This window comes from Schistocerca piceifrons, chromosome 3 (genome assembly GCF_021461385.2).
Source record: "Schistocerca piceifrons isolate TAMUIC-IGC-003096 chromosome 3, iqSchPice1.1, whole genome shotgun sequence".
In the NCBI taxonomy this organism is placed as follows: domain Eukaryota; kingdom Metazoa; phylum Arthropoda; class Insecta; order Orthoptera; family Acrididae; genus Schistocerca; species Schistocerca piceifrons.
Genome location: NC_060140.1, coordinates 827,449,980 through 827,462,910, shown reverse-complemented (window position 1 = coordinate 827,462,910; position 12,931 = coordinate 827,449,980). Strand labels below are relative to the sequence as shown.

Sequence of the window (12,931 nt, the reverse complement as noted above, 5' to 3'; positions counted from 1 at the left end):
TTCCATGTAGTGTTAACACACTTTGAGGAAAATAAACACCTCTTGAACGAGATGGCTTTGATAATAACCCCACAAATAATTTAAGGTATTGTTACAAATTAAGTCATGGTTATTCAGCCAACATTAATTTCAAATTACCCAAAACCTGATTTCCTGAGCACTAAGAGGCCATTACATTAACAGTTTTTCTTTTTTATCATGCAGGGGATTCTAATAATAAAAATTTCTTGTTACAGATGTGACTTTTTCTACAAAGTTTACATGAACTTATGTTTGTAGGCGGATGCTGTCTCACTTGTAGGATGATGATGAGATGAAGCAATAGGAAACAGTTTCTGTAAAGTTTATTAATGTTCAGTTTGTGTGTAGTAAAATACAGTCCTTACACTATTTTACAAGATTGAGATCAATACTCTGGGGCTCCCCACCGATACTGAAACAAAAATAAAATATGTCCTTTAGTACTGTTTGCATCTGAATATTTTATATGAAACAATGACCTAACTTCATCTTAAAAGAATATCACAGATTGCAATACAAATATCACAAAGAACTTACATCTTGGCTGTTGGCATTTAGTTTTCTTTCAACCAGATTTTGCAGGGTTTCTGATTTAACGGAAAGAGTGTCAATCTTTTCAATAAGTTGTTGGTAAGGAGATAAAGGTGGTGTCCCCATTACAACATGACCTAGTTTTGAGTCAATCTTAGCATCCAGGTCTGCACTCCTAATGAGATTAACGATCCAGCATTCTGCCTCTTCAGGATTCATATTTAACTTTTCAGCTAACATCCTGCGAGAAAAAATGAAGTCTCATACAAAAGAACTTCACAAATTTTTATTTATAATAAAAACAAGCACAGGACATCACTAACTATTTTGTGACACTCAACATGTATGGTACACGCTTCTGTAAGACCAACACTGAAAAACATAATATGTCCAATAAGAATAGTGAGTGTGGGAAGAATTTTCTTTTTGGATTGGGTTTAACATCCTGCTGCAAACATAGCCATGAAGAGTATGAGAACTATGTCATTCTGAAAAATGTAAGTATCACTTTGGTGGCATTTACAAATATTTGTAAGGAATCCAGAGTAAAATATATTACTCAATTTGTGAGTCACATCACAGTAAAAGGTGATAGAATCAAATCATCAACAGTGTGTTTAGCTTAGCTTTTGAATTAATACTTTGTAGAAGACAAAAGTAATACTGGTTTACTGAAATATGGAAAAAAGTATGAGGAAATGAAGCTTGCAACAGAGGTGTCCTCCACATTTATTAGAGAGAAACAGAGTAGAAAATATGTATGGCCACAAAAAGCAGAATCCAGTGTCAGACAGATGGCAATGCATCAGCGTGAAGAAGGGAATGAATTATAGGATAATGGAAGCACAAATCTCAAAGTTAGTAACATATTTTAGGAGCTTGGTCAGAGATTGACAAATGTTAGTAAGAACACTGAAACAACTTTATCTGTTAGCTAGTCATTGTTTTTCTGAGATGTTAGTGCTACATGTGTTACCACTGCAGTTAAAGAAATGTAATTACCCAATGCTGATACACCGATGAATTCGGCAAAAAGTTTCAAATATCATAAGTCGAGCATTCTCCACAAAGTCGGTAAGGCATGCTGTCAAGAAGAAGTCATTGAAAAGCACTGTTTGACACTCGTGCAGCTTCTGACGTGCACCTTCAAAATCGAAGTTCACATACAAATGCTCCAGAAATTCTGTAACTGGATCACGATAAGTATAAGATTCCTGAAACAGAATTTCAAACAATATTATGTATTGTATTCACACAAACTTACTTCTACATCTTTATTTTCCTTCAATATCTTCACTGACCATTACTTCTCTATTTTTAAGTGTAAATGTCCCCACCACCACCACCCTTCCAAACAAATAAGTAATTCATGGTTATTCTGCTTACACAATGGCATAAACAACAAACCCTAGAAAAATTAATACACATACACAATAAAAATATAGTCATATCCAACCAGCAAGAAGAGCTTTACTTTTTACTAATCAGATTTTGGCATTTACAATTGTCACTGTGCTCCCAACTCTGGGACAGTTCTGCAAAACTGATTACAATGAACACATGTATTTTAATGGCATATCTAATCAAGCCCAAGTTTTTTGTCCAGGGGGAGGGGGGAAGTAGTTTAGTTACCAGAGGGATATTAACCAGCATGGCTGCCTTTCTTACAGCATTGTTTGTTACGAAAATAAGAGTGGTAGTGTATCTATTTTCACCCTATTTTATTCAGGAATCCATGTCTCTCCAAGACCTGTTCAAAAACAAAACAAAAGTGACTGACTTGTGTACTAACATAAAAGTCCATGTACCAGGTAGTGTAACTCATCCACTTGCTAGAACTGACACACAATGGAAACAAACATAGGTCATTCAGTTAACTGTCTTCAGTTGAAGATATGTGTGAATATAGTGTACACCAATGAAGAGAAGGTAGAAACACTATTAAATTATGGGAGTTCCCTATGTATCCATTCGTTTCCTGTAAACTTCACAAAGTGGATGGGTTATGTCATCTTGATTACCTGCTCTATATGCTAATGAAGGACAGTCAAAGTCAATTTTGTACTACATTTTTAATAACATAATGCTTAAATGAATGGTACAGTGACACATTGTTGAACAGATCTTGAGTATAGGAAATAGGTTAAAAAAATTAAATTACACACAATGCTATTTGAAAACGATGTACTGCTGTTCATACCTTCATAACAAAGAAAGGCAATCATGCTGGTTTATGCCCCCTAGTGCAGGATTCATTCGAAACAGTGTTTATTTTGCTTTTGGGCAAGAAGTTATTTGGGGCGGTCAAGATGCACCCTGTATATCAGAAAACAAATGAACCAAGCATGTTTGTCATATAATCAGTAGCATGGTGACCTTAAAAAGAGCATTCATTTCTTAAGAATTGTGATAGTGAAGAGGTCTATTTTGATAAAAGTGCTTTCATAATTTTTTTTGTGATACAGTTTTCCAGACTTGAAAATTATAATGGAAATAGCATTCTACTGAATAAGTGTCTGGTCTTGCAGGAATGAATGGCGGCAGCAGTAATCTGCATGTTAGTAGTACAGCTGCTAATGTTAAATACTCAAGCAATTACTGAAAGATGTCAGTGGAGAGCTATACACAATGTGCTTAAGTTCTAGTTCAGTCAAGAGGATTCAAACAGCAAAAGAAAAGCACCAGTATAGTTGTGCAAGAAGGTAGGTGGTGTGGCAATGCACAGCAGGAAGGGGCAGTGTACCAAGCGACACTCCAGTCAATAGCATCACACTGCTGCTTCCGTAGTGTTTGCTTTGCAGTGCACATAGAACATTTAACATTGATTTTCATGAAATATAGGTATGATGAAGGCACAATGCCACTATAATCATTGAGTGGCTGGCAACAAGCAAGTCAAGCATTACACTAACAAGTGACAGTGATAGTTTTCCAGGCACGAAACTTCTCTAAAGGGAGTCAAAGCAGAAAACCTAGACCAATCTTGTGCTTAACCCAGTATTGCCACTGACCAGAGCAGCAACAGTTGGGGTTTGGGACGAAGAAGAGAGCACACTAGTGCTACCACAAAGTATTTTCTGTCTGTCTTTGTGCAAAACACATCACTCGCACACCTCCTTACTTGCACACCACTACGAGAAGCAATAGGATGTTCTGCACATGCTCTAAGCAGAGCACCAGAAATCACACAATCATGAAGAGGTTTTGTGAGCTCACAATGCACACTGGTCTTAAGAAAATAAATTTACTGTCCAAGACTAAAATGATACTGAGCCAGTATTTCTCAATACTGAAGTAAATATCTGCACAATCTCTGAAGTTTCAGAGTGGTACCCTGTGATACCTGTTACTACTCTATGCCTTCTGTTTTAGCAAGTATTTAGGCACACAGGGATGAAATTACCTGTTGAATCACCCTCACTAACTCCTTGAGGCTCCTTTGGTTCTTTGTAATTATAATGGCAGCTGCTAAATATCTTAATATGTGAGGGCACATGGTCTGGATAGCATTTAAATATCTGAAAAATAAACACTTTTGTTATAGGCCTTAACTCTTTGGGAGCAAGGTGAAACAGCTTTCAGTAAAACATAGAAAGAATTCAGGCAAGGGTGCAGTTTATTACTGACACTTCTTAATTTATATATTGACTGTCTGGACAATGGAAAAGCAAAGCACCTGTGGGTAAGAGATTAACACCCACTGTTTTACTATAACTATTTGCTGATGATTAGTCCTCCAGGAGAAACCAAAGATGAGCTCTCTAGATATTGTTATACATAAATCTTACAACGAATCTCACATTTTACCTTCTTGACTTTTCTCAAGCACAGACACAGAGAAAAGATCAGCACATAACAAACAAATGTGTCATCATAGAAACATAAAAATTAAACAAGCACTAAAACAATTATGAAATTCTACAAACAATACCTAAACCTGCACAATCATGAAAAACTAAGAAACAATGTATACAAAAACCCGAATTGAGATTCCTAAAGAGTTAAACATGCAACAAGACAAGGCTAACAGAAATGAACATATCAGAAGAAAATTTCATAAAACTGTAGTTAATGGCAATAATAATTTCCATAGAAAATGAGTGGCACATATGAGACACAGAACAGGCAAGCAGGAGGTTGTTGTGTCTTATGATCACAAACACATACTTACAGCTGCACTATGTTGAAATCCCACAACTACTGCACCTAAGTAGACAGTTAACACTTCTGAACAATGTGCTTCAGTCTCGTCATATTAGATCACAACAAAGCATTGGACCCCTATCTCTGATGAGCATTCTGAATGTCTCTGCAGACATTTTTCCATCTATACTTTCCTAAAATTTGATTCACATCTTCCTTTCTTTCAATCCTGGGATTTCTAGACTAGGAGAGGGCATTTTTAACGGCTGTAACTAAATGATTATCCTAGCTGGAGGGATAATACAAACCACTTTTATTCAATAATTTTGGTACTATATCAACTTTCTCTGAGTTGGAGAAAAAATATCACCCTGAAATGAGGTGCCAATGTGGTTGCAGTAGCAGAATAAAGCTTTTAAGCAATGTCAGCAGTCTTCTCCTCACCCTGCACCTATTAGTTTGCTTATGTAGATAAAATATAAGGTTTCTAGAGAAATTGTGCCACTAGAAATAAAACAGCGCAATGCAAGTTACAAAAGTTTTTCATGGAGTAGTTTACATAATTATTCCTTCTTCACAAGATGAATCTTATAGTGCACAAAAACAAAAGCTGGCATCTAGTGTTGTACTTTGTAACTATTTCATATAAGCATTGACATGTGTAAGAAATTTACCCGTTATTATGAATGTATGAACACGCGTGCGCGCTCGCACACACACAAGTATCTCCCCCCCATCCCCGACCCACACACACAAAATTAAAAGGAGATACTCTGATAACCAGTGAAAATTCAGTACTGGAATAGGGATAACTGCAATTTGTGTGACTGCACTGTTAAAAAGTACGAAGCATGCAGAGCAGTACCAGTACAGAGACAAGAATGTAGGCCTAGTTGTCAGCCACTGCAGTTACTCATACTTGTCATCACCTAATCAAGCCACAACAACTATAATAAACTTCTGTGACTTGCATGTCTCTAACCTATCCAAGCCTGGAAAGGTACACTTAAGTGTGGAATCTGAATCAAGTGTTATTTCTGACGACTCCTCACATCATTGAGAGGTAAAGAATAGGTTCAAATGCAGACTGAAAAATCCCAAGTCCAATCAAAATTCGATTCTGCGACCTTCTAGTTTCCAGGTACACACTTTACCAATAGACGCCAGGCCCAATTAAAGTGTTGGTTGTGAGGTTAACAACTATGCTTGAACATGCAATCTAAATGCAATGTAATTGCTTTGTATGCTGGAGAGAAGGTGCAAAGACAGCATAAACAATGGGAATTGGTCCAATCTACATGCTAATGGAAAGCAGTATTGTTTATAAGGAACAGATTTATAAATTACTTGCCCTCCTTTCAACTAATTAATTTTCAGTAGACAATTTAAAAGAAAGAACTTTCCTGGTGCTGTACATACAGGATGACAATTACTGAACTATATGAAATAAAATCGTCATAGCTTCTGAATGGTTTGCGTTAAGATGTTCAAACTGGTTGGCCGTGGAGCATGATGGGGATTACTATGTACATGGTATGGTTTGGTTTAGCGATGTTATCATCTAATTGTGAGACTAGGACTTGTGGGTTGTCAGCCCACAGCAGACTGGAAGTGACAGTCCATAATGTATCTTAAGACTTAAAATGTTAAATGTGAACCACATTTAGGAGTCTTCGTCTATCATATGAGCTGTGTCTGCTATGGCCGAGTTAGGACTCTTGATTAATATGCTTGCATCAACAAACGTTACAGTCTACGAACTGTCCTTTAACCCCTTAAGTGAACAATTTCTTTTCAAATTACATTCCAAGAATAATATTTTTTAAAATGAAAAACATCCTATAATGAAAGACATTACACACAAACACATGAAGACAGTTTTAAAGCTCCAACTAGTGAGTTATAGAAGTCTGAAGATCACCAACAATAAAATCCTGAGTATTCATACACTAGCCTGACTAAAATATCCTGAAACTTGAAATCACTTTTTTCAGATGCTCTCTAGTGGTCAAGCACTTAACATCAGTGCTGAAATTGATATAAGTGGGGTTTTAATTTTTCAATTATTGTGGCACTCCACATGTTATATGTCCCTCTGAGATCAGTTTCATAGCTGAGACCATCTGTTAACGAGACCACTTGCTTTCTCTTATGCTAAGTAGAATTTTTTCATCTAGAGAATCTAAAGCTGTAACAGAGTTACAGAATATGCTACCAGGATGACTTTTCTTGTCTGTCTCAGCCAGTACTACATTTGTGAAGTATAGAATTGTTGCTCTTTCGAGAATCCTTCACAAAAGTTGAACTCAGAGACATTTAACAAGTACTGCTCAATTAAATGAGTCAATAATTCTGTTATAGACAACTTTGTCAAATGCTTTTGTAAAGACTGGAAGGAGTTACTTAGGATTGCAATTGTATGTGGTTTATGTATATCTAGTGTTGCACGCAGGTGTTACTACAGCATGTTTAACTATAGTCAGGAAATCTACCACGATCATTGATTGATTCCGAAGATAACTTAAGGGTAATTATATTAAGTCATCACAAGAGTTTAGTATTCTGCTAGGAATACTAACATATCATGCAAAGCTGCTGCTTTTTAGTGACATGACGAATTCTGCAGTCACCTTTGTGGATGCATTTTTTAAACTAATGTCTGATGGTGGTCCATGTAATGTCTGTACAAGTAAATCTAATGCATCTGCATTTGGTTGTTTATTACTGGATGCTGTGTTTGCTGCCACTGTGAGGAAGTAATGATTCAGTTCGGTGGCCAATCATTAAACAGTGTCACCATTTTGCCCAGAGCTATTTGCTGGGGACTCGGTTTAATTTGGATCACTATTTTTGATTTTTTTTCCCCTTGCTTAATAACATTCCAAATAGTTTTTTCCTTTTTCTTTGAGTGGTTAATTTTTTAGCACACTATATGAGTTTTGCTCTTTTAATGACAGACTGGTACATTCTACAGTACTGGTGGTAGTGGTGGTGGTGGTTAGTGTTTAACGTCCCGTCGACAACGAGGTCATTAGAGACGGAGCTCAAGCTCAGGTTAGGGAAGGATGGGGAAGGAAATCGGCCGTGCCCTTTCAAAGGAACCATCCCGGCATTTGCCTGAAGCGATTTAGGGAAATCACGGAAAACCTAAATCAGGATGGCTGGAGACGGGATTGAACTGTCGTCCTCCCGAATGCGAGTCCAGTGTGCTAACCAATGCGCCACCTTGCTCGGTGGTAGTGGTGTTTAGACTCTTGCCTAATGCTTGTTCTCTGTCTTCCGTGCATAATATTCTTTAATCTCAGAAGTTATCCACACCTTATCCATATTTTTGTTCTATTTTCCCTATTTATTTTAGGGGAAAACAAGATTAAAAAATGCTGTAGGAATATGTCAAGAAAATTTTCTACAAACACTGCTTTATAAATTTCTCCCCAGTGTTCTTCCAGTAATTTCTCTCCCGACGTGGTGACTGAATCACTGTTTACGATTCTGTCTTACAACACTTTTATTCTATGATCTGTATGTAACTGGCTAATAAATTTTATTGTTAAACCATTGCCTATTGGACTTACAGCCGAGTTACTACAGATTAAAGTGTCTAAAAACAAAATGTCAGTAGCTATTGCACTATGTCCTACAATCTACGAAAGGAATTTTACTGTGGAAAATAATTCAAAGCTAGGCACTGCCAACTGTAGGTGACCCTTGTCAGTACTATCTGACAGAAAATGAACATTAACGTTTCCACAGACAATGACTCTCCAGTCTAGCCTGCAATAAAACTGTCTCTAGCTGACTGAAGCTTAAGATACTTCCTGCTGGTGGCCTGTATCACTTATGTTTTCTGACCTACTATTGTGACACAGAACTCTTAAAGCTGTTCCAACACAACACTGGTTAGGCTGAAGGACCTGCAACTTACTAAACCCCATTTTTTACAGTATAACCACAGCTGACTTCCTTTATGCTTCTTTAATACCTGAATGCTGCAAAACACAAAATTCATTTAAATATTTCAAATGACTTTTCATATTTTAATTACAACTTTATCCCAACTCTTTGTATGATGAAGTCAGGCCTGCTGATGTTATTTCTTATCAAGGCATGTGAATGTGTTGACATGAATGCAAATATGAATGTGTCATAACCTTTTGGGCCTGTTTCTGTTGCCAGGTTATATGAGACTGATGACTGGAGAGTACACCATTATGATTATTTGATGGAACTGTTGCTAGTAGTAATCAGCAGAAGCCTAGATACCGGATTGTATGCATCATAAAAACCTTGAAATATGCAGGAAAAATACATAAAAATGCATGGAACGTGTCAAAATATGCAAGACCAAATAACAAAAAAACACTGTAGTTACTGCTTACATCATATCTCAAAGTCGAACCTGTGCATATCAATTATGAGGAAGAGAACTGGCCACGCGAAAAGCCGGTACATTTAGAATGCTGATATCATTTTCTGAATACACTCTGGTAGAAGTTAGGAAGGAGGCCTTTCAGTGATTATTTTCTAAAAATTTGCAAAATGGGGATGCGTACCATGTTTCAAGAATTGTTCCTTCTTTGCTATTGTTATCGGTAACAAGCGGATACAATGTCGAGTGAGTCGCAGGGAAACAATTGATATGTACAGGACCAACTTGGAGATGTATTGCATGCAGAGGGGCACGCTCAAAAACTCCGCAATATTTTATTTAAAAAACATACAATCATGAATTTTTTTGAACAGCATTAACTTTTAATTAATACTATTCGACCAAAGCATCATTTACAATTTACTTTACATTTTCTTACTATCGTAAACGTAAACGACCAAGTAATGTTCCAAATGTTCGGTAGTAAGATTGTGTCTTCGAATATTCAAAACATTTTTATAGGTAGAAAACGACCGTTCTACATCAACTGAGGTAAATGGGCACTATTTGAATTTGGGTGCTACGTTGGCACTTATTGTTTCTGGTAAAAGTTCACACATTCCATTAATAAAACTATCAATTTGGCACAATTTGGTTCAAAAAGCCTGGATTATTGTTTAAAACATTTTCAATTTTTTCTTTAAGTTTTATTGGGAATACCTCTAGCAATAAGGAGTTCAGGGGAATAATTTTATTCATTAACTGAGTAGATTCATTCAGTGCCAAACCTTGAGTTTCAAGCTTTTTAATACTTGCAGGTATAGGGGAAAAATGAGTGTAAATCACAGCAATGTCTTTTTTAATACCAGAATCATTAAAAGCATCCTTGCACTGGTAAACTGCCAAAGCCTCTGCATTATCGAAGTCGTTTACCACCCCTCTAATGGCCTCGAAATGTTCATTGTAAAATAGCACAGCTTCGACCCACGTACCACGACAAGTTACCATTGGTTCGCGAGGTAAAGGCACACTTGGTAGTTTTTCTTTGTAGGTCTTGGTGCAAACAGGAGCCTTTAGAAACACTTTCTTTGTGGATGAAATCAGTTTATTTACATTCACAAATGTGGAACATACTTCTTCAGCAAGTTAATGTACTCCATGAACAAAGCACATAACATGAATCAAATTGGGGTAAAATACTTGGAGCGGTTTGCCTGCTTTGATCATATAGGGGGGCAGCATCTGAAATAAACACAAACACATTTTCACCTGCAGAAGATTCGAGAAATATTTTTCTAATACCCTCATTCACAAATCTGGTGGTTGTACAATGATTTACTTTTTCAAGTTCTTTGCAGGCCACTAAATAAGAAGGTGGCTCTTTTAAAGCACCAACAATTAAATTTGTAATTGTAACAGCCACAAGTGTCTATAGTTTCGTCAACTGTCCTTGAGTTCATTGCGTATTTCCTCCAGAACAATTACATAAATTGTCGATGTGTAACTTTTACGCAATGCTGACTCATCTGGTGTATTTTGATTTAAGCAATATTTGCACAGAAAGCCTTTGAGGATAGGGTTTGTAAATTTGTGAAGAGGAATACTGTTTGCAATGAGTGCTCCACATAGATCCATGTTAAACTGACTTTTTTGGTTACCTTTGGACAAATGCCTGCTACTGCAACTTGCTGTTGTCAGAAGTTGCTGTTGTAGTCCTTTCTTCCGCATTCATGCAATATGAAGACTTGTATTGACATGCGGGTCTATTTGCAAGTTGTTTGCACGAAACCTTTTTCTCGCAAACATGACTATTAAAAACAATTCCATCGTATGTAAATGTTCCAGGATGGCCGGCTATCCACGAAATGTTTCTTTTTTCATGCAGTGCGGCACACAACAGTTACACATCACACATCATGAACACGTTCAACTGTGTACAAGTAAACAGAAAGCTAAACTGAAACAATGGACCTGCGACTAAAAGCTTGCATAGTTTAATTTAATTGTTGCCAACGTATACGGTATGACAGCGGAGGCAATTAACCAGGGGTGCGGGCGCAAGAGGATTGACTGTGTCTGCCTCTTCTTGTTCCTCTTCCGCAACGATTTACCTAGGCAGTGGCCTTTCGGTTAGTAACTGCATGCAGTTCTAGGTTGCGGTCAATACATGAGACATCAAAACTAGATCAAGTTAGAGACAGCCAGTCTAAATTTGTAAACATAGAGCGAAACTATGCGTTCCCACTAGTTCTTAGTTAAAATATGCAATAACTGGTTAAAAGGAGCCATATATGCAAATGCATATGCATATAATCCAGTCTCTAGTCATAACTTTTTTGGTCTGTTTCTGCTGTCAGGTTATACGAGACTGATCACTGGAGAGTATGTCATTATAATTATTTGATGGAAGTGTTGCTAGCAGTGATCAGCAGAAGCATGACTAAATTTACGGATTGAAATTTTTAAAATTAACACAAACTAAATTATGTCAATTTGCGTATGAAATCTTGCTTTTGCGATTCTACTGTTTGATTTAAGTCAAATGATTGCATTCAACACTACTTAATATTACATTTAGTTCAATTAAACTGAAATTTCATATACCACTGTGTTGTGGAATTACTAAAATAGTAGTTGGGACAGCTGCTTGTAGGTCATACAAGTTTCGATTAATGCATTTACAACACTGTGACATGTTTTGGCAGTAAGTAATCAAACACTACGGCATAACTGATTGGAGCAGTTTGAGTTATGATGCAGTGCATGCAAAGACATATTTAGTTGTGTACGGTGCTAAGCTATGAATTAGTTGCCCCGAGGTCTTGCACTTCATAACTTTCCACTTATGTCGTCTTCTTCTTCTTCTTCTTCTTTCTTTCCACTAAGTTCTCAACCTTTCCCTACATTTCTCTCTTCTTTCTTCTGCACACATTCCATCTACCTTTTTCTTTGGTTTCTAATTTTTTTACTTTCCTCTAAAATTTTCTCCCTACCCTCTTTTTTCCTCCGTTATTCCAATTTCTCTCAGGTCTGATTTAACTTCTTTGAACCACCAATGATGTTTCTCTCAAAAAGTTAAAATTTTTTTTTTTATCTTCTTTTGTGTAGGCTTTTTAGGTGTCCATAGAATACAACTCTTCCATTCCTCATTGTGTCTGATATTGGCTTTATTTTTTCATAAATTTCTGTATTACTTCCGGTCAGAGCTGCTGAACATGGCAGTCATTTGTGCATGAGATACTTGCTTGTGCAAATGAATATGTGTGTATATGTGTGTGTGTGTGTGTGTGTGTGTGTGTGTGTGTGTGTGTGTTTTTTTTCCTTTTCTGAAGAAGGCTTTGGCCGAAAGTTAAATGATTAACAGTGTTTTCCTTGTACAGACTCCAACACACCATGTCATCTTTACAGTGAATAGCAATCTATCTTTTTCATTATATTATTGTGTGAAAATTTTCATTAACAGTAATTAGGGTAGGGACTACAAACACATAATTACTACTTACTGTGGTCTGTGTAAAAACATTTCAATCAGCAATTCTTTTCCTTTTGGGTGTGTATAGTACACAAATAAACTCCAATGTATTAGCCACGTTCGCTGTTGCAAGTGGTGCAGGGCTGATGCAAATGAAGTAGTATCAATATATTCACGTAACTTATTCAAATCCTCTAAGGCAGATGGCCAGTTCTGGATCAAAATTTCTGATGCAAGTTTACCCCAAAGGACACTTAAATAGTTCTGGAGGAAAAAAATTACATTCAGTTATTATCATTAGTTGTCTACCAGTTTAAGTCTTCTTAATTTACAACAGTGTAATGATAAATGTAAACAAAACTGATTTGAAATTAGACAATTATACAGCAATAACA

The 12,931-nt window shown here is 36.6% G+C and overlaps 1 protein-coding gene across 1 annotated transcript in view; it reads right to left on the bottom strand.

Moving 5' to 3' along the window:
- Positions 1-327: 327 nt before the first annotated feature.
- LOC124788148 (eukaryotic translation initiation factor 3 subunit E) overlaps positions 328-12,931 on the bottom strand; it is a 38,840-nt gene continuing 26,236 nt past the window's right edge. Inside the window, exons 5-9 of the mRNA XM_047255295.1 lie at positions 12,568-12,800; positions 3,956-4,070; positions 1,555-1,766; positions 559-793; positions 328-433 (exon numbers count right to left, since the gene is read on the bottom strand). Of these exons, the coding sequence (XP_047111251.1) occupies positions 407-433; positions 559-793; positions 1,555-1,766; positions 3,956-4,070; positions 12,568-12,800 (822 nt within the window). The 3' untranslated portion in view covers positions 328-406. The remainder of the gene's footprint in view (positions 434-558; positions 794-1,554; positions 1,767-3,955; positions 4,071-12,567; positions 12,801-12,931) is intronic.